Source organism: Podarcis liolepis, assembly GCF_965112155.1.
Source record: "Podarcis liolepis genome assembly, chromosome: 12".
NCBI classification, from domain to species: Eukaryota; Metazoa; Chordata; class Lepidosauria; order Squamata; family Lacertidae; genus Podarcis; species Podarcis liolepis.
In genome coordinates, this window is record NC_139563.1 from 33,199,959 (window position 1) to 33,219,659 (window position 19,701).

General features: G+C 39.3%; 1 protein-coding gene across 7 annotated transcripts in view; it reads right to left on the minus strand.

Annotated features, from left to right (window-relative positions):
• The window catches only part of SNX13 (sorting nexin 13), a 66,523-nt gene that overhangs the window by 12,008 nt on the left and 34,814 nt on the right, over positions 1–19,701 (minus strand). For 4 of the 7 annotated variants that reach the window (XM_083467902.1, XM_083467900.1, XM_083467904.1 and 1 more), the window contains exons 9-20: positions 17,116–17,199; positions 16,125–16,263; positions 14,311–14,399; positions 13,172–13,271; positions 12,484–12,677; positions 11,716–11,820; positions 9,988–10,120; positions 8,549–8,586; positions 7,037–7,106; positions 4,682–4,821; positions 3,382–3,489; positions 1,901–2,011 (exon numbers count right to left, since the gene is read on the minus strand). In XM_083467902.1, the coding sequence (XP_083324028.1) occupies positions 1,901–2,011; positions 3,382–3,489; positions 4,682–4,821; positions 7,037–7,106; positions 8,549–8,586; positions 9,988–10,120; positions 11,716–11,820; positions 12,484–12,677; positions 13,172–13,271; positions 14,311–14,399; positions 16,125–16,263; positions 17,116–17,199 (1,311 nt within the window). Of the gene's footprint in view, positions 1–1,900; positions 2,012–3,381; positions 3,490–4,681; positions 4,855–7,036; positions 7,107–8,548; positions 8,587–9,987; positions 10,121–11,715; positions 11,821–12,483; positions 12,678–13,171; positions 13,272–14,310; positions 14,400–16,124; positions 16,264–17,115; positions 17,200–19,701 lie in introns of all 7 variants that reach the window. The other 3 variants (XM_083467901.1, XM_083467903.1, XM_083467899.1) reach the window with 1 other exon arrangement.

The window sequence follows — 19,701 nt, forward strand, 5'->3', positions numbered from 1 at the left end:
CTCTAAAGCCAGCCAATTACAGTCTGGCTTGAAATTAGACCTCCCTTTCCAGATGGATGCTCAAGTATTCTCTGGAGCGTTTGGCTGATTGGCCAGGTATGGCTTTTCTTGCAACGAAACTCCACTGACAGCCTCAATTGTTGCGGCTGCCTCTAAAGACTGCTTGGAAACTACAACTGGGGGGAAATATAGCTGCTAGATGGGCAATTGGTTCTAACATGAGAGAACAGAGAACAGTTAAAGAACAGTGTCAAAAGGCAAATGAATTGATATTGATTTATATATAATTTTGTCTTTATCTAACATATTTATATGTAACAGTGTGTTTCTCTTTAGGTTGTTTGATGTTGCTTCATTTTTTTGCACACCACTTAAGAGATATTTTTATATATTAAGCTGTATAGAAATTAAATAACCAATCTATCTATATTGGCTACTTATTTGTTTCTAGGCACAATTTTAAGTGCTGTTTCTGAGCGTCAAAGCCCTAAGTAGTCTGGGACTGAAAAGCATGACATCTACCCCAACACCTTTTTCTGAGGACTTGGTCTGAGTGTTTCTGCTTCTTGAGGTGTTGACAGTGGGGCTTTTTATTACCCCTAATCTGTGGAATGTCCTGCGTTTGCTTGCCTGCCAGAAAATGGGTAGGAATGTTTTTTCCCCCTTAGTTTTTATTAGAGTTTGATGCTTGCTGTTGCTACCCAACAAAATTTGCCAGGTGTTTTTTTTAATCCATTAACATTTTGTTGTGGTTTGTCAATATGTTGTTGTGTCCCTGTTGTATGTTAGCTATCTTAAGAATCCTTGTGGGATAAATGTATAAAATACATTACTTTCACTCCCTTACCATGTCCAAATGGCCCTTGTGTAATATCTATAATGGAATTGCAATGCAGGATCATGCAAAATACAGAAACTTCTTTCAGATATAATTATGCATTTGGATTTAAAGCCCACCATCTTTTAAAGGCAGACGCACAGCGATTCCTGAAGAGACAACATGGTCCTCAGTCTAGCCCTCAAGGGTTTCTGGGCAAAGGCTCTCTCTTTTTGGCCAAACAAGAAAACCACATATTTTTAAGTGGCATGCAAATGAGCTGATAGGAACTGTACAAACCATGGCATAATATGAATATGCACTAATTTAACTGTTCCATTCAAATGAAAACGTTTAAGAACAACAGGGATTCAGTCTCCAGGGAGTTACAGAAGCTTGAATCATTTTAGACACATGTATTTTAGTTCAACCTCTACTGAAATTTAATTTTTTTAGAATAGCACAGAAAGCTGTGCCTAATTTATAGAAAGGAATTGTGAGGGCAAAAGGGCTAAGTAAGCATGTAAAATCTGCAAGTTGATCTACTTCAAGCACAATTACTAAATGATCAACTTTGACAAAGCGCTGCATTTTAAAATTTGGTGCTTAGCTCCTTTTGCTCTTTGATGTGAAACAGCCTCAAAAACCAGTTTTAGAGGGAGACATGCATTCTCTCTTTTGAGCAGGTGGTTGGAGTCATGAAGCATGTGGTGCCTGGAATGGGCAGAGGATTTTAGGGTAAATAAAAGGGAAGGGATATTTACATCTTTCAATACTAGGTGCATCTCAGGCTTGATAGCAAACTTATAAACAATACAGAAACTTTTTGCATTACAACAATTCTCTTATGCAAGTTTGGCTTCTTTGCCGATAAATAAATGCTTCTGTTTCAAAAAACAACAACAACCCCTTATTTGCATACTGCATTTATACCACGTGTCCATTCATATATAAATCATGTAATACAAGCTAAACAACGAAGGGCATACAACATGAACAACAGATTATGTTGATTGATTGTGCACAATGTTGTAGGACGACAGCCATCACTGAGCCCTGCTAGACAACAGATAATATCCTTACCTTCCGAGCAATCTCTCCCTTTCCTTTACTGTATGCTTTGTTTTCCAAGAAGTCATACACACAGTGTATTAAAGCTGGATAACATTTCATCATTTCAGGAGTTAACAAAAGCTAAGAAGTAAAGGAGGCAGGTAATTTTGGAAGGTGAGCATTTTGGTTCTGAATGATAAAACACGTTACAGCACAGCAGAAATAAGAAGTTTTAAATGCTTTTGCATAGCTCCTGCTTCCTAAAAGAATTAGTAGTCCTTCTCCTAAGCAGAATTGGCCAGTTCAGTCCCTCCCCCATTCAAAAAACCCAAAACCCTCTCACGATAGAAAGTACCTGTCAAATCTTATCAGTTTTGCCTGACATTTTGTGGGCTTTGTGCCCTCAAAACAAGCTAGTATGTCTGTACATTTATTCCAATTCCATCTAAAAATATAAAGGTTACAGGAGTACCATTACTCTCACATTTTAAAGGCATCTTCCATAAAAGCAACTGAAACTGTGCCTAAAAGTAAAATTGGCCCTGACCTCTATGTTGTCATGGGGTCACTGGATTGGGCTGCAACTCCACTTTGACCACGAGGCAGAACTAAAGACTCTTTGGGGAAGTGGGTGGCTCCCAATCAGTTTTATGGGCTCCCAAACAGTTTTATGGACTCGCGAAGCTCAAACACTCATCGGAGTTTCAGGTAGTAAGGAAATAAAAGATGCCCACTTTCCCCTTAAACAACAGGGCATAGAACATGTAAGAAAAGGAAGAGGGACATTGCAGTTCATATTAGGGAGTGGCCCCACAGACCCCATGACGTCACAGAGACCTACACTTCAGGTCAGTACCAATTGTACTATCTTCTACTAGTATCTTTTTGTCTTTTTAAAAAATCTTTCTTTGAAGGATAGTGAATGGAAAGGAAATAAGATAAAAAGGTCTCACAAAGTTATGAAGGAATTGTAGAAAGAGGAAAAAATAGCTTGAGGAAACGTAAGAAAAACAGGAGCTAAAGGCGATGTGATGGCTTTTATCAAGCAGCAGCAAAAAAACTGAATGGGAGCCGCCTACTTTCCCAGAATCTTTGCTCTTGCCTCGTGATCACGGTGGATTCAGAGCCCAATCCAGTGACACCATGACGCCAGTAGAAGATTATGACATGTTTCATACCATCAAAAAGAACTACTATGCCTGAAAACACTTTCAATTGTAACATATCAAGTTATCGTTCAGCCCAGACACTGAGGTCCAGCTCCGAGGGCCTTCTGGCGGTTTCTTCACTGTGAGAAGTGAAGTTACAGGGAACCAGGCAGAGGGCCTTCTTGGTAGTGGGGCCCACCCTGTGGAACGCCCTCCTGTCAGATGTCAAGGAAATAAACAACCACCTGACTTTTAGAAAACATCTGAAGGTAGCCCTGAACTTTGCTGCAAATTTTCAAGAGATCAAATTAGGGAAAAAATTATAGGGCACACATAATGAAAAATTTGAATATAAAAACATACCTGCAAATATGCATTTAAATCATTCTTCCTTTTTTCTAAGAAGTCTCTGTCCATGTTGTTGAATGTTTTTTTACCAGGAAGCTTTAACATACTTCCTAGATTTTCAAACTAGAAAAGAACCCATAATTTTTTATTTTAAATATATATCTAACCTCTATATCCAAACTGAATTACTATGCATTCATTTCATAAATACATTTCGGGTCCATTTCACATGCAACACTTCCAATCTATTTACTTTGTTTAAGAAATCAGGAGGAAGCTCCCTCACTCACCCCCAGAACTAACTGTGATGGGAAACATCTGGAATGTTATATCTGCACCAATGCTATGAATGTTTAACATTAACTGGACAAGTGAACAACTTGTTTTAGACTGTACCACTTCGGGCTAACAATGTGGGTTCATGCAACTGAATGCTCAACCATGCAGAATAAAGGACCATTAGTCTTATCCATTTATCTGTGTACACAAGATACCCTTTACATACAGGAAATGAAAATGTCAAGGATAGATTTAGCTTAGGTTTCTCCCTGACACATTCTTTTTCCATATGTGTGTGAGCATACAAGATACTTCTTTGCACAGTAATGTGATCCTAAATATCAATTCTGTAGTAGTATGAGAACCTAGGAAGCTGCCTGATACCAAGTCAAACCATTGGTCCATTTGGATCAAGGGTAGCCAATGTGATGCCCTCCAAATGTCTGTACTATATCATCTTTGACTACTGGCCATGCTGACTGAGGGTGATAGGAGTTGTAGTTCAAAACCTTTGGAGGGCAGCATGAATCTTAACTGGCAACAGCTTTAAAGCAGGCATGGCCAAACTTGGCCCTCCAGCTGTTTTGGGACTACAACTCCATAATCCGTAGCTAACAGGACCAGTGGTCAGGGATGATGGGAACTGTAGTCCCAAAACAGCTGGAGGGCCAAGTTTGGCCATGCCTGCTCTAAAGGATTTCAGATGGGGGTCTTTCCCACCCATACCTGGAATTACTAGGGACAGAATCTGAGACGAAAACATAAATTACCATTGAACTAAAAGCTCATTTAAATTAGCAATGCAGCTGAAGTTTGGAACAGGATTGTTTGGGATATTAACTTACTTTATTCTGAGGTCACTACAAGCCAAACCATAACTTCTCCTAAGTTTGGACTTAGCTAGTTTATCCCAACTCCAGTAGATTATCAGAAGCACAGACCAGCTAAGCTCACTGAACCTCTTTCATCACTAATTTAAATTAATTGAGGAAGCCACCTGCTCTTTCCACAAACACATTTTAACTGCAAATATTACCTGCTCAGTAATCCTCATGTGGAAGTCGTGGAAGTCACTGTAGCGACGATATGTTTTCCATACTTCGTCACCATTTGGGGTTCGACGACGAACACTGATAGCATATAGCGCGTATGTCTTGCCGTGGTCATTGCAAACTCCTGCCACAGTATATGGGTCATAATCAGCATAAACTAGCAATTTAAAACAAAAAAACGAAGGAAGAAGAAAGGAACACAAAAGAGGAAGGCGAAAGGGCAGAAGAGACATGAAATGAAGAGATGTTGGAAATGACAAGGAAGTGGAGACAAAATGGGCATGCAAACTGAGGAAGAAAACAAACTGCCTTGCTCTGTGTATGAAATCATAGCATCCTATAATCAAGCGATACTTCAGCAAAATGTTCTTGTCTAGATCAGGGCAGTCCAACCGGAAACCTGGGGACTGCATGCAGCCTTCAAGGCCTTTTGGGGCAGCCCTTGACAACATTTGACACCCCTTTCAACCCTTGTGCTGCCTTCCCAAAGTTGGGTGAGCTAGGTGCTGAGCTATGGGAAGGAGGCATGGTGGCTCTGACAGGGTCCTAAAGTCCTCCATTCTCCTTCACAAAGTCTAATTAGCACCTTCCCAGCTTTGGGAAGGAGGTGGAAGGGCTCTATTTGTACAACCAAATGCTGTATACCAGACTGACAGTATATGATGCAGCTGCATACAAGTCTCAGGTCATTTGTGTCTTCTGACTCCTATGATGTACCTGGGCAGGTACTTGAAAAGGGGTACCAACAACAAGGGGTTGATCCCACTATTCCATTGTTGGTTTAGGTTCTATCTGTAGCTACTTAGGAACTGGATATGTCAAACTAACTGAAGCTGTATGTGGTAAATATATGAGATTTGAAAGCTAGGGAGCAACAACTGTCATATATAGAAAATAAACTTTTTGGGGGCGAGGAGAACACACACCAAATGAAGAATTCCTGACTCCCAGGATCACAGAAGTTGGTTGTCTCTGTAAAGCTGTCATATTCAGTGGTTATTACCAATAACAGAATATGAAGTGTAGTGATAGATGCTATCTTATTTTTAAAAGACATCTGAAGGCAGCCCTGTTTAGGGAAGTTTTTAATATTTAATGCTGTATTGTTTTTAACACTCGATTGGGAGCTGCCCAGAGTGGCTGGGGAAACTCAGCCAGATGGGCGGGGTATAAATAAATTATTATTATTATTAAGCAATTATATGCATTTTCCCACTTGTGTATGACCAGCACGAATACCCCTGCTGACACACTCACTTTTCAGTGCCAAAAAGGGGGCAGAACAGGAGAACCCCCACTCTCAGCAGCCAGGAAGGGAACCCCCACGTAATATCAGGCCATTTAACTTACAGGCATGTTTCAGTTTCAATTTTAGGCATATTTTCATTTCCAGCTCTTTTTATATTGGAATCCAACTTACTGCTAAGGCAATCATTCCATCAATAATTTCTGCTTGTGAAATTTGTCCTTCCATGCACCCCTAAATCTGTTTGAGAGGTTCCTCCAAACTTCTGGAGCAGATCTAGGGATGGGGGGCAGGAGTCCTACTGTGTAAGTGGACATCCTTGTTACTGGAATACCACCCATAGATTCAACACTTTAAAAAGAGTTTCAAATAACAACTGAAAAATTGGCTGCTAGTATTCATGCCTGGAATGAAAAAAGCTTTCCCCCCATCAGATAGATCTGAGGAACTCTTTATTGTTGAAGAAAAATATCTAAGTATGCTATAATAATACAAATGTTTGCTTAATGTAAATAGGTGAATGTTAGATGTGAACAAATAAAATTATGGTGCAATACATACAATTTAATGATGACATTATTGTACATTAAATGAAAATGAAACAAACTCAGTCTTATATTGAATAGTCTAAGGCATTCATGGAATTTCAACACAACTAAATGACATTTTAATAATACAGGGGGGAAATCCAAAATTAGAATGGCTTAGGAGCCAAGGAACTCCAAATAATTCCATAACCCCCAAGAAGCCTATAGGCTTGCCTGGAAAACTGCTTTGAAACTAAGGAAAGTTTCAAAAGGTTTGAATGAGTGGTGTGGCAGATGTTCAAGAAAAAATAAGCTTTTAAAATCTATGGGGCTACATCAAGCCCCTTCATGAGCCTTAAGCAGTTCTTTGTTCTTGGGGTTTATGAATACCAATAACCACACCAAGCAAGCAGAGATCATGAGGACAAAAAGGTTATGATGGAAAGTAGCTGGTTTAAAAGAGGTACATGACGGCAGAGTTAATCAAGGTTTATGAAGAAAAGGAACACAACAGCCATGATAGTATGACCAAATATTGAAAGAGAAAGCATCACTACTGAACTCACCGGTATCTGAAATATATGCATGCAATTGTATTGACTCATCGGCAGGCACATTTGAAAGATCATCCAATGACTAGAAGAAGAATAGCCAGAGTCACAATTTTAGCAAGAATGACAAACTGCTTTGACAGACCAGGAGCCAATATTGTGCAGCATTTTATTTCTGAAAGCCTACAGTGGATGCCTCTACAACTTTGCAAGCAAAGATCAAAAATAGAAGTCAAACTCCTTGGCACCCAGTATTCAGATGTATATTTTCCCTGGATACGGAGGTTCCACTTAGGTATCACAGCTACAAGTAGCCAATATACCTATCCTTGAACAATTCCTTCTTAAGGTTGGTATCTAAATTGTATCTACACAATACTGAGAATGAGGTCTTCATTTGGAATGCTATCACTTGAGATTGTAGAGGGGAAACCTTATTTCTGGATGCTTTCTAAGTAAAAACAGAATGTCCTCTAGGCAGTAAACTAGCTTGCCTGAAAGAAAGGTTACCATATCCCTCTCCTTGATATGTTAATAAACTAGCTTCAAAATAGATCACTAGAAATAAAAATTAAAAACCCCCACCAGCATTAAGTCCCACCAGCATCAATTAAATTTGCTTCTCATTAATTAAGTAAAGCTTTAGTTACATAATCTCCCAAATTAAACAATTACAGGTGTCCCCCACTTATACGGGGATTACATTCCAGGTCCCCGTGGGCATAGGTGCAATCACATAAAGTGGGGAGCACCCCACTTTAATAGGGAGAGTGAATGGGGATGAGAGTGAGAGGATGAGGGAGAGGGAGGGGGGAGAGAGGCAGATTCACCCGGGGCCACTGCCCAGCATGTCCTGAGCCTGCAAGTTTGCCTGCCTGCCTCTGTGTGAGCCAGTATGTGTGGTAGCAACGGACGGCCGTGGAGGCTGAGGACTGAGAAGGGTGCCAAGCAGAACTGGTGCCAGGATGTGCAGCAGAGGTAGGGAGAAGGTGCCTCCTGCTCTGCTTCTGGTCGATCAATGGCAGCAGTCCTGAGCAAGAGAAGGCCTGTTTATTTACTTATTTATTTTGCAGTGGCCTGCGTAAACATGGTCACGTATGTGTGGGATGTGGGAGCGTGTCTGTAGTTTGAAATGACAATAGAAAATGCTACCAAAAAATGTTGCTACTTTTTCCTGCAACTATCCTTATCTTTGGCAGAAGCCAAACATAAATTTAGGTGGGTGAAATTTTCCTGGCCAGGGTAAAAGTTGTAGAAAAGCTTCAACTAATTTCTGTTAAGTGTCAGGAACAGGGTCAGAAAAGGAGATGCCATAGGATACAGTTGTCATAGCAATGATCTTTCTCTTATTGATATCCTCACTACTTTTTGTTACTGAATGACTGAAAGCACCTGTGTGTTTTCCCCTGTCAGATAAAGAGCTGCTGGTGATAGTTATTTGGAAGATAGCACAAGGAAAGAGTCCTGTTCCCCCTACCCTACCCTGCCACTGTCGCCAACATTACACACTTGAAAAAAAACACTTACCAAATTAATGCTGCCAGTAGGAGAACCATTGAATGATTCTGTCAAAATAAGAGACAGAACTGTACGTCAAAACATAAATGTTTAAGCAAGTTAACATGTGAAGTATTACCTATCAGGATTTCTTTCAGAAATAAAGTGTAAATGAAGATCTAATTACAAAACATTACTGATATCCACATAGTTTAACTTAATGATGAATTTTAGGCTAATTTGAAAGTTGCATGCATCACAATATTCCTAATTAGATTAGAACAAACATGGTAAACTATTAGCAGGCATGAAAGTGTGGCCCTAATGTTAAAACTTAAAGGTATTACTAATCTATACCACTAGGTGGTAGCAAAGCACACTTATTATTTGTCTACTACTATCATATAATTTTACCCTATTTGACACATTAATAAAATCAGGAGTGGTTATGGTAAAAATTTAATGACTTCCATGCAGGAGAAGTCTCAGGTTGCAGGTACACAACACATCAGAGGAAGGCATATAAACTGGAGGAGGGAAGGAGCCCCATAGCTATTGCAACTGTTCTGCAGGTTCTAGACCTATAGACAGCTGCCTAGAGGCTATAAGCATGTGATCATCAGAGCACTGTGGAACCTGCTGGAAATGCTTCTCTTGCCAATAGAGTTAACTATCAGATGTGTCTCTTCCTTATCTGGGATGGGCCACAACAATACAATACATGTTCATACAGCAGAACTTAATATGACAAAACATGGGGGGAAGAAATTGTAGAATGACACTTGAGTGCTCTTTTATTGAGCAAGCTATAGACTTGAAAAGTTTGCAAAAAAGTTTCATATTCAGTTTACTAAGGGGCTGCTTGTAACATGTCATAATTACCAGGATGAAAGAGATTGGATAGAGATCATAGTTATATTTTGTGATGTTTATATATTTCTCTTCCATACCATAAAGTGTATAGTTTATCCAAAGGAAACTGGTCTCTATTCATGCACGATGCAAGCTCAATGCAGAATGACTGCACGTTTTTAAAGTCCTATGGGTATGGCGCACAATTAACCCAACAGTGAAATTTCCTTCTGCTAAGGCATATCAGTGCCTGTCATCTTAAACACACACACACACACACACACACACACACACACAAACACACACAATGTGGGCTCCCTTTTGGAAACTGGAACTGAGTAATCAGGTTGGGATTTAATGTACTTTGGTCTCATTTTACTGGACTTGCATATATCTTGGTTCTTAAATTGTTACTGGGCATACAGGATGAGACGGGGCAAACATTTAAACAGATTTTAAAAACATCACACAGTAAATCTGATGCTGCAGTGATATCACAAATAAGCATAAAACATAACAATTAAAATCTGGAATAAACTTTATTTTTATTTTATTTATTAAATCTGTATATAGCCCTTCATCCAAAGATCACAGGGTAGTTCACAACATAAACTTACCCCCTTCACCATCATCTGATCCTCTGAAGCTAGGGTCCTTTAGCATATCTAGCTCCGCAAGCATTCGGACGTAGAGGACATGCAGTCTGAATGAAGGATAGAAGCGTTCATCCCGGAGCATCATATCATATACCTTATGGAATGGAAAGTTCAGTATTACTCGCAATTATGGAATCACACAGATTAGACTTTCAAAGGTCTCCTAAATTGTGGCACAGCACCCAAGGAAGAATGGCAGGCCTTACCTGGTTGAATAACATTGCTTTCCCAATTATAAACCTGAGTATCTCAAAGACACAGCTCGTCTTTAGGTGCCTTCGGCTCACAAACTTCCCACCTCCCCTTCCCTTTCTCCTTCATAAGCACTGTAAAGCTTCTGCTTCCAATTTGTAGTGAATCCATTTCCCCTTTCGTCCACCAGGGGCCGGCAAGGTTTACCTCACCTGGGCCGGTTCACTCCAGCAGCGGGCCGGATTGCACGCGTGCCCGTGATTTCCAGCATCTGTGTCTGCGCAGATGCGGTTTTCGGCGTCTGCACATGTGTAGACACAATTTCTGGCACCGCAGAAGCGAGTTCCTGCGCTGCGCTGCACCGGTTTAGCACAGCACGCAGGGACACACTGAGCGGACAGTTCAGTTCGGGAGTGGCTCGGGGGCTGGTTAAATGACCACGGTGGGCCACTTGTGGCCCATTGTCCTGAGGTTGCTCACCCCGGTCCAAACCATAGTTAATTAACTAATGAAGGTCTAAAGCAGTTAAGTAATGAAGGTCTAAAGAAGAGCTTTCCAAACTTTTCATGTTGGTGACATACTTTTTAGACATGCATCATTTTGCGACACAGTAATTAAGGTTTACTAGCAAACCAGAGGTTAAACCAGCCCCGGGAGGAGCGTGGGGAGTGCTTGTGCAACACACCAACGTGTCATGACACAGTTTGGAAAGCTCTGATCTAAAAACTGGGTCAATATTTAAACCAACCAACCAATTTCTCTGCCATGCTGTTAATAAAGCAGTGTTATTCACGCAAAATTGCCCCCAGAACAATTTTGCTGAGCTGCTGATGAATTTGTTGCTGTGCATTTTGGAACTGAGAAGCTGGACACGTCCCAATTAAAGCTTAGTCCAGTTATGATCAAATTCAGAGCAAACTCAACATGGCACCCTAGTTAACTCTGAAAAAAAGGAAGCGAGAGAGAATTCATATGTGGGAGCACTCCGTTTTTAAGAAGTTTGGTACTTTTACATCTGCCACAAGCAGACAGAAAGCAAGCTATGAGTTGCATGTAATGGAAATGCTGCAATATTTCTGGGATAACTTTGAATTTTCATTGAAAATCAACAAAATCAGTTATTAGCAACCAACTTCCACCAATACATATGAAAAGGAGAATTAGCATGTGCATTTTGGAACTGAGAAGCTGGACACGTCCCAATTAAAGCTTAGTCCAGTTATGATCAAATTCAGAGCAAACTCAACATGGCACCCTAGTTAACTCTGAAAAAAAGGAAGCGAGAGAGAATTCATATGTGGGAGCACTCCGTTTTTAAGAAGTTTGGTACTTTTACATCTGCCACAAGCAGACAGAAAGCAAGCTATGAGTTGCATGTAATGGAAATGCTGCAATATTTCTGGGATAACTTTGAATTTTCATTGAAAATCAACAAAATCAGTTATTAGCAACCAACTTCCACCAATACATATGAAAAGGAGAATTAGCATACTATACCTTTCTCTGAATCTCATCAAATATTTCAGGAGTCGGATCCTCATTATTCAGTTTCTCTGCCAGTTTTGCAACCAAGGTATCATCAATATTGACTCTTGGTGATGCCTGCCATAGAGAACTCAATAAATTTGTGCACCACTTGACCTTATTTTAATTTGTAAAAAAATAAAACTCAAATTATTATTGCAGAGAGAAAAAATAAAGGTAGACACCTAACAAGTAAAGACTGCAACAATTATTTTCATCAAACCAAGATCACTAGTCAAGGGAGAAAGATATTGAGTTATAAATAGATTCTAGAAATGCTAGTCAGGACCTACCGTTTCCACCTCTGCTCATGGCAAGAGTGAAGCAAGGAAGAGTAGGGGATGGTGCCTATAGATGGCATTTAATGTAATGTGCTTCTTAAAATGTATCTGAAGAAAATATATTTCTTAAAATGTATCTAAAATGCATGTGTGTTAGTCTTGTAGAGACAAGAGAAATAAAAAAAGAAACCAAACAACTAAAGACTTTGTCACATTCGGTCTGAATCCCCAAATTCAAATTGACTTGCTCAAAGCCAAACATAAAGAATAAAAATGAAGGACATTATTCTGTGTAAAAAGTAAAGACGGATCCTCTGTAGTTCAATTTTATTAAGTTCATCAGAGCCTCTGCATCTTCAAATATTGGACTGAGGTTCAGCAGCTTGATCTTAAGGTGCCTATGCAACTTTTAGAATACAGCTATCATATAGATTAATTTCCCTTTAAAACCCATTTTTACCTTCTCTGACAAGTATTGATCATAAATTCCAACTGCAGCTGACTTTAATAGGCCTTTGGTTTCTGTAGTCTGATGCCTTCCATCTTTCTGAAGACTCAATAGCACTTCCAGCTGCTGCTGTGCTGTAACCCTGTATCCTTCTACGGTCATCCAGAAAAAGAGATGTGCTTGGCCGCCCATCTGCTGCATGTAATCTACAAATAATAATTCAGTCACATCTATTAGGATACAAATATCCTACCCAAATAATTTGCCCTGAAGAACTACGGTAGATAAAAAAATTAAATTAGCAAAGTGATGCTGATTTTGGATGAGAATAATTATAATCAAAATTATATGCTCAGCATATTTACTAATAAATTGCTCTGAACTCTGGTGTTTACATGCTGCTCCCTAAGTCCTATGCACTGCTTTCTTGCTGCTCTGGAAGGAATCATGCTACTTTAAAAATGGCAGAGTTGACAATACATTGCAGCTCCTTAGCCTTGGAATTAAGTGAGCCATTCACATTAAAAAAAGAAAAAGAAGGTTCTGCTCATTTGTGTTAGATAGTATGGACAGCAAGCTTTGGTACTGAAGTGGATATGGCCAAAAATTAATTTCTCCTCTCTTTATAATTCATTTGTGCCTACTGCAGGCTATGATGGCATTTCATAGTTTTAAAAACACACAACTACTGTTCTCTTACCCATAAAAAATTGTAGTGCAACATTGTTAATAAGAATGGTGTCCAGAGGGACTGTGCAAAGTTTTCCGAAGTTTGCAGCCAGTTTCACAGTATCTATTTCCTGTATAAAGACCACATCATGTTAATAGGTTCCTAGATTAAAATCAATATACAATCACAACGTAAAACCATTTTAGTAGCATCATGCATGTTTTCTTCCCAAGAAAAAACTCTCTCTTTTGCCATAGCAACATTTCCAGTAATATGGAAAGTCTGCTGCCCACGAGGTCCTTCAGCTAATTGGGGTGGGGAACCTGCAGTGCTCCACATTTTGTTGCAATCCAACTTCCATTATCCCTGGTCACTGGCCATACTGCCTGGGGCTGATGGGAGCTGGAGTCAAACAACATTTTGAGGGCCATAGGTTTCCCTTCACCCAAGCTAAGCACAACTGGGAAACAATGCAGGGACTGTGCAACATTCTACTATACACTTCAACATTCTATGCTTTGTCAAAGGCATTAGGAATAGATTCACTGGGCTGAGGAAGTCATTCAAACATGATGATACCTATGAAACTGTCAGTAACAGTTCAGCAGTGCTTCCAATACCAAGCTGGTATATAATGGGCTTTGATACTAACTAGGCTTCGGGGGGGGAGGGGCTGGAAGGGACCACAGACGGCATCAGCAACCATCGCCTCTGCTCTCTTCCTCTGGCAAGAGCATCACATGAATGGAACTCCCACCATGTCAGTGTGGGCAGAGGCAGGGGACCAGGAGAGGGGACCAGTGATGTTATAGATCATGGACATCCAACGTCCAAGAGACTGCAATCTACTTGCACACTTAAAATCTGGTAGTGATCTGCCCCTTTTGGGGGGGGGGTGTTCAGGTCAAAAATATGAAAAGAAGTGCTCATCGAGAGATCACTAATGAGACAGCCTTGCTAAGAAAACTCTGTCTTCTGTTTTAGCAACCTAGAGGATGGGGCAAGGGGGCGGGGCCAGAGGAAGGAGCCAAAGATCGACCGCGACCTATGAAAACCTACTAGGGATCAACCAGTCGATCCCGATCAACCTGTTGGACATCCCTGTTATAGATTATACATATATACTTGGGTTGATTTTAACACATTCTAGCAGAGAAAACAACACTTACTTTTCCTGACTGCAGCCTCAGTATTCTTGAATCACATACTTTCTTCACAAACAATAAGCTATTTATCTGATTTTTTATAGTGTTGATATCTGAAAACAAACACACTAAGAAGTAAGACTCAAAAAGATGGGAAGTATTTGGAGTATTACAATATAAGTATTGCTTAAAGCTGTCTGTACAGAAAAAAGATGACCAAGAGACAATGAAGCAGTGATTTCACAAACGGAGGAATATATTGATTATTATTTTTAAAGTCAAGGAAATTGTCCTTGGTTTCACTAACTTAAATAAATACTAACAATGCAAAGTGAGAGATATAACATCAAGCCACTCTTGCCTTTGGATTCCGTTTGCCAGCTTTTATAAATATTTTTAGAAAGTGATATCATAAACATTTTAAAACAAATGACACAAAAATTAAATGAACATTAAAAACTCTTTGTTTGGTTTTTAAAATTAGGATTCAAATGCAGGGTTTAGGATACAAATGCAGCTCTGTAACTTTGTATGCACTTATATCTCGACTCAGGTACTCAGCCCCACAATCAAGGTTGCATGAATCATCTGATGCTGTGACAACCATGATTGCACAATATTTTCTACTGAGGTACAGAATTACTTCATCCTGGTTTTATTTTACATATAGCGCTTACAGATGCAAATATACACTTTCATCCTACAGTCTATGCCTTATGAAATCTCTCAAGCCAGGTCTAGGATGAACAGGATTTCTAATTCATGGTTTGGGGGCTAGTCCCTTGCCTAGTCCCTTTCCCTGTCCAATGCTAAGTAGAAGTAGAATAAGCTGGCCAAAATAAGTAAATATACAGAATACACATTGCAGAAATATGTGACAGTTTTGGAAAACAAAGTATATGAGCCATTACCAATAATGGCCACTATTCTGAAATACTAAAAGTATATAGGTGAGATTTGCAAATTTTCTGTTTAAACTTTTAAGTCACTAAGAACTAAAAACCAATCTGCAATAATACCTTTTACACAAGAATGATAAACTTATTAAGTGCTTGAACCAGGCACAATCCAATTTAAACCAAAGGTCATTTGTATATTCATAATAGCCCCTCCTCAAGCCTTTTTCCTGAACTGCTTAAGTAACAAATTTTAAATGAGACAATCTGTCAGTCTCGCACTAGAAATGTAGCTCTACTGTGCAGAATTATTGAGAGCCACAAATGGCAAGAATGAATAGATATAGCTTCTAGATAGGCAAAAGTTCCAGACTTGGAAAACCATTATTCTGAAATTCCATCCCATCCCTCTGATTAGGAAATCCACTATCTATCTTCTGTGGTCCATTTAAAAGTGGAGTCTTGGAACTGAGTAAGGTTCAAAAACCTGTTCATCTATGAACTTAATGCATAGCTTTCTGCAGATCACCAGCAACCTTAGTTACCCTATGGTAATACAAGTAGCCTACTGCATAGGTTGTTGCAGAGAAAACAAGGCAATGATTTTAGGTAAATAAATGCTACCAAAGTGTCCTCATCATTTCTAGCATGGTAAGAATTACATCAAACAAAAAAAGGTGCTTTTGCATTCCTTGTCTGTGCCTTCTAATCCAGTACACCTCTTAAAAGAACAAATGTTATCAAAAGTCACCCTATTTAGCTCAGTGTTTGCCTAGCCACTCAAAGGGGGGGGGGAGATTACATTTTATGAAAACACACTTGCAAATATGGTTTTTCCTCCATGCATCAGCTCTCAAACTAAGAATTCTCAGTCCTTTACATATTTAAACCAAGTAGTATGTTATTGATGCTTTAATTTTCAAATGTAATTTAAATACTAACCATCTCCACCTGTATCTAAAGATCGAAGATACTGTAGTTCTTCTGCTGCTTTATCCCTTACTGCTTCCAACTCCCCTACTTTGTCACTTACTTTAATAATGTTCATAAAGGCCTCATAGTTGCAAATTGAATCACGAATCTAATAAACATGGAAAAAGATAATACATGTTAATCTACTGTTTCTCAAGCAGGCTAGACTGATATATCAAGACATAGTTCAATGCATTACAGTCCAACCTTCCTTTTTAAGTTCCCCTCAACTGGGTGTTCGTTAAATCTTCATATTGGACCTTCTAAGCAATAACCTTCTCAACCCAATCTTCACTCTCCTGTTATTAACATCGAACAATTCTCCTAATTTCAAGCTATGTTCCACTCCTACTAATGCTGCTTCAAAAAATTAGGAAGTATTACCTTGAAAGAGATTAACAGCACTGGGTGTTTTTTTTAAATGATTGCACTGCCAACTTCTACAATATATCTGTTGTTATTTAAGTATATTAAAAAGTGAGAACATAATGGCTTGGGTCCCATCTCAGTTTTAACCAGTTATGCGTAACTATGTTTTACAGGTGAACACACAGTATGATGCTGTATTGAGCAAAGATTGCAGCTGCTGCAACCCTGCTAATAGCTACGTCATGGTTGAGATTAGCGTTACGTCCAAACCTAGGCACGTGGTTTGTCTTCCCCAGACAAACCATGTGATGTAAACTAACAACAAACCCTAATTGTAAGTTTGGGGGGGGGGGGGTTGGAGTGGGACAGACTACAAGCCGGGGGTCGGATGTAAGCACTAAGCCCAACTGTTGCTTAGCTCCTTGCAGTGTGCCAGGAATGGAGGAGAAGCAAAGTGGGTGTATCATCATCAAGCTTTGCATGCAGCTTTAATTCCTAGTTTAGCTTAACTGTGCTTTGAAGTGACATGTAAACCAGCCCTATACACGTAGACAAACATTCTAAAGATACTGTTCAAGTGTAAAAAGCTTACCATCCATATGAAATACTGATTAATATAATCAGGATCACTGAGCTGATTTATTAATGGAAGAAGAATTCCTCGAGCAAGGATTTCCTGAAAAATAAGGAACAATAAATTGGCCAGACCTTAACTAAAACAAAAACTAATGCAAAACAAGCCAAATAAAAAAAAAAATTAAACAAGAAATAAAATTCTCTATCAACTTTTTCTAGAAAAAGATATTGCAGAAATCCACTTTTTGAAGCCTTGTCAGCTTCAAAGAGGCAGATTCGTAAACCTATACTGTCATACCTTGGTTTTCAAATTTAATTCATTCAAAAACCAAGGTGCGGCTTCCAATTGGCTTCAGGAGTGTCTGTGGCCAATCGGAAGCTGCGCCGGACGTTCGGCTTCCAGAAATCGTTTGAAAACTGGAACAATCACTTCTGGTTTTCAATCGTTCGGGAGCCGAAATGTTCGAGTTCAAAGGTGTTTGGCTTCCGAGGTTCTACTGTATTTACTGTATTTTTCGCTCTATAAGATGCACCAGACCACAAGACGCACCTAGTTTTTGGAGGAGGAAAACAAGAAAAAAAAATATTCTGAATCTCAGAAGCCAGAACAGCAAGAGGGATTGCTATGCAGTGAAAGCAGCATTCTCTCTTGCTGTTCTGGCTTCTGGGATAGCTGCGCAGCCTGCATTCGGTCCATAAGACGCACACACATTTCCCCTTACTTTTTAGGAGGGAAAATGTGAGTCTTATAGAGCAAAAAATACGGTATATCCAAACTCAAACTGACACAAAAGCACCCAACTAGAACAGGCTCATCTTCCCTTGATTCAGAGAATGGCAGTAAGGCCAAGCTCCTTTTACTCCATTCAATCATAATAATGGGGGCAGAGGGCGGGGAGAGAAAGAAAGACACACACACACACAGAGAGAGAGAGAGAGAGAGAGAGAGAGAGAGGGAGAATAGGGCTGTGTCAGTTCCACCCCGACTCCATCAGCCCAGCAGCATCCCACCCACCCCCGCTCCACTATCCAAATATTAGTAAAGAAAGGTGAATCCTGCTGAAGGCATGCAGAAGCTCATCATGATCTGGAATGCTCACTGATCACATGGAGTGCCTACATGTGTTCAGCAGGCTTTTCTACTGCAGACATCTCAACACATAGATAGGGAAGGGAGAAGGGGAAGCATTGCTGGTGGTGACGGGGCAACAGGCACAGCCTTGTTCTCTGCCTTATTGCAATCGCAAAAGGGCTCACGTTTAGCAAGGTAATCTTACAAATGTCTTGTCAGGAGTAAGAAGCAGCTGAGCTGCTCAAACAGGAGATAAGGGTTTAATTGTCATAGTTGGCGACTCTGCAGGGCTGGAGAATCCTAGTCTTATTAGCAAGTTCTGCTTTGTACTTAATGGGATACAATAGAAGATGCAACCTCCCTCTATAGCATGGGGAGAAAGGTTCTCAAATAAACCAATATTTGCAGAGCCTTCTGACTGATTCTCCAGTGCAACCTACCAACCAATATAAATTCCTTCCTCCCCCAATTTATGATGTGACTGACAAGCAAGAACTCTAGGGCTTAGGCGTCTTGAAAGGCTTGCCACCACAATTCCAGCTCCATCTTCAAGTCAAAACATAATTAAATATGTAAGTTAAAGATGGAATTAATTTCTGATCTGTATTCAAACACAAGGGAGCGGGAAAAGAATAAAGAGGCAAGGTTGAAAATAGTACTGAAAAGTGTAAGGAACTCTAATAAAATAATAAATTGCTGAATGCATTTCAGCAGCAACCTTCCTCAGGGGAAACAAAATGACAAACCATAATTCAAAGAATGCAAAGTTATTCATAGTCATATTGTATGTTATATAAAATTACGTATTATAGTCAGACAGACCATTTTTAAAATTTCTAAAACCTATAAAACATAGTGTGTGTCTTAGTAAAGGTAGCCCTTCACCTGTACTAATCATAAAACAAATTAAGCTCAGCCATTTCTTATGCACTTGTTTTTCATTAAGACTATAGTTACCCAGTGCAAAGCCAATGTTATAATTGTAAATTGCTCTATATACGTAAATAAATTAAAATGGTGCAATTCTATACATGGCTATTCAGAAGTTAAGAAACATTAATTCAATGGAACTTATTTTGATCAATGATTATAGTAATTTAAAAATATTACCATACAGCAGTTCTTATGTGGTTTGCTGAATGCACATGTAATTAATTTTAAGATTAAGGATTAATTTTATTAATTTGCTTACTTTTTAACATAGGTTTAATGACTAATGACTATGAATACCATATACATGTTGCATTGTTAAAAAACATTGTTTAAATTATGATGGTTCATTCAGTGCCCAAGGAAGGTTTCCACAGTCTACTGGGCAAATTAATATTCTGTTAAAGCTTTTCAGTACTATTTTCAGGCTTGCCTTTTCTTCTTCTTTTACTCTTCTATATTTAGAGTTAACTGACTGTTTGGAATTAGAAGTTATTTCTCTCTTAAAATATCCTCTTTCTTCTGCTCCTCTGAAAGGTACGATACTGTATGCACCCTTTGTATAACAGGCATGATCTAGCTCACCATGAGTGAAGCAGC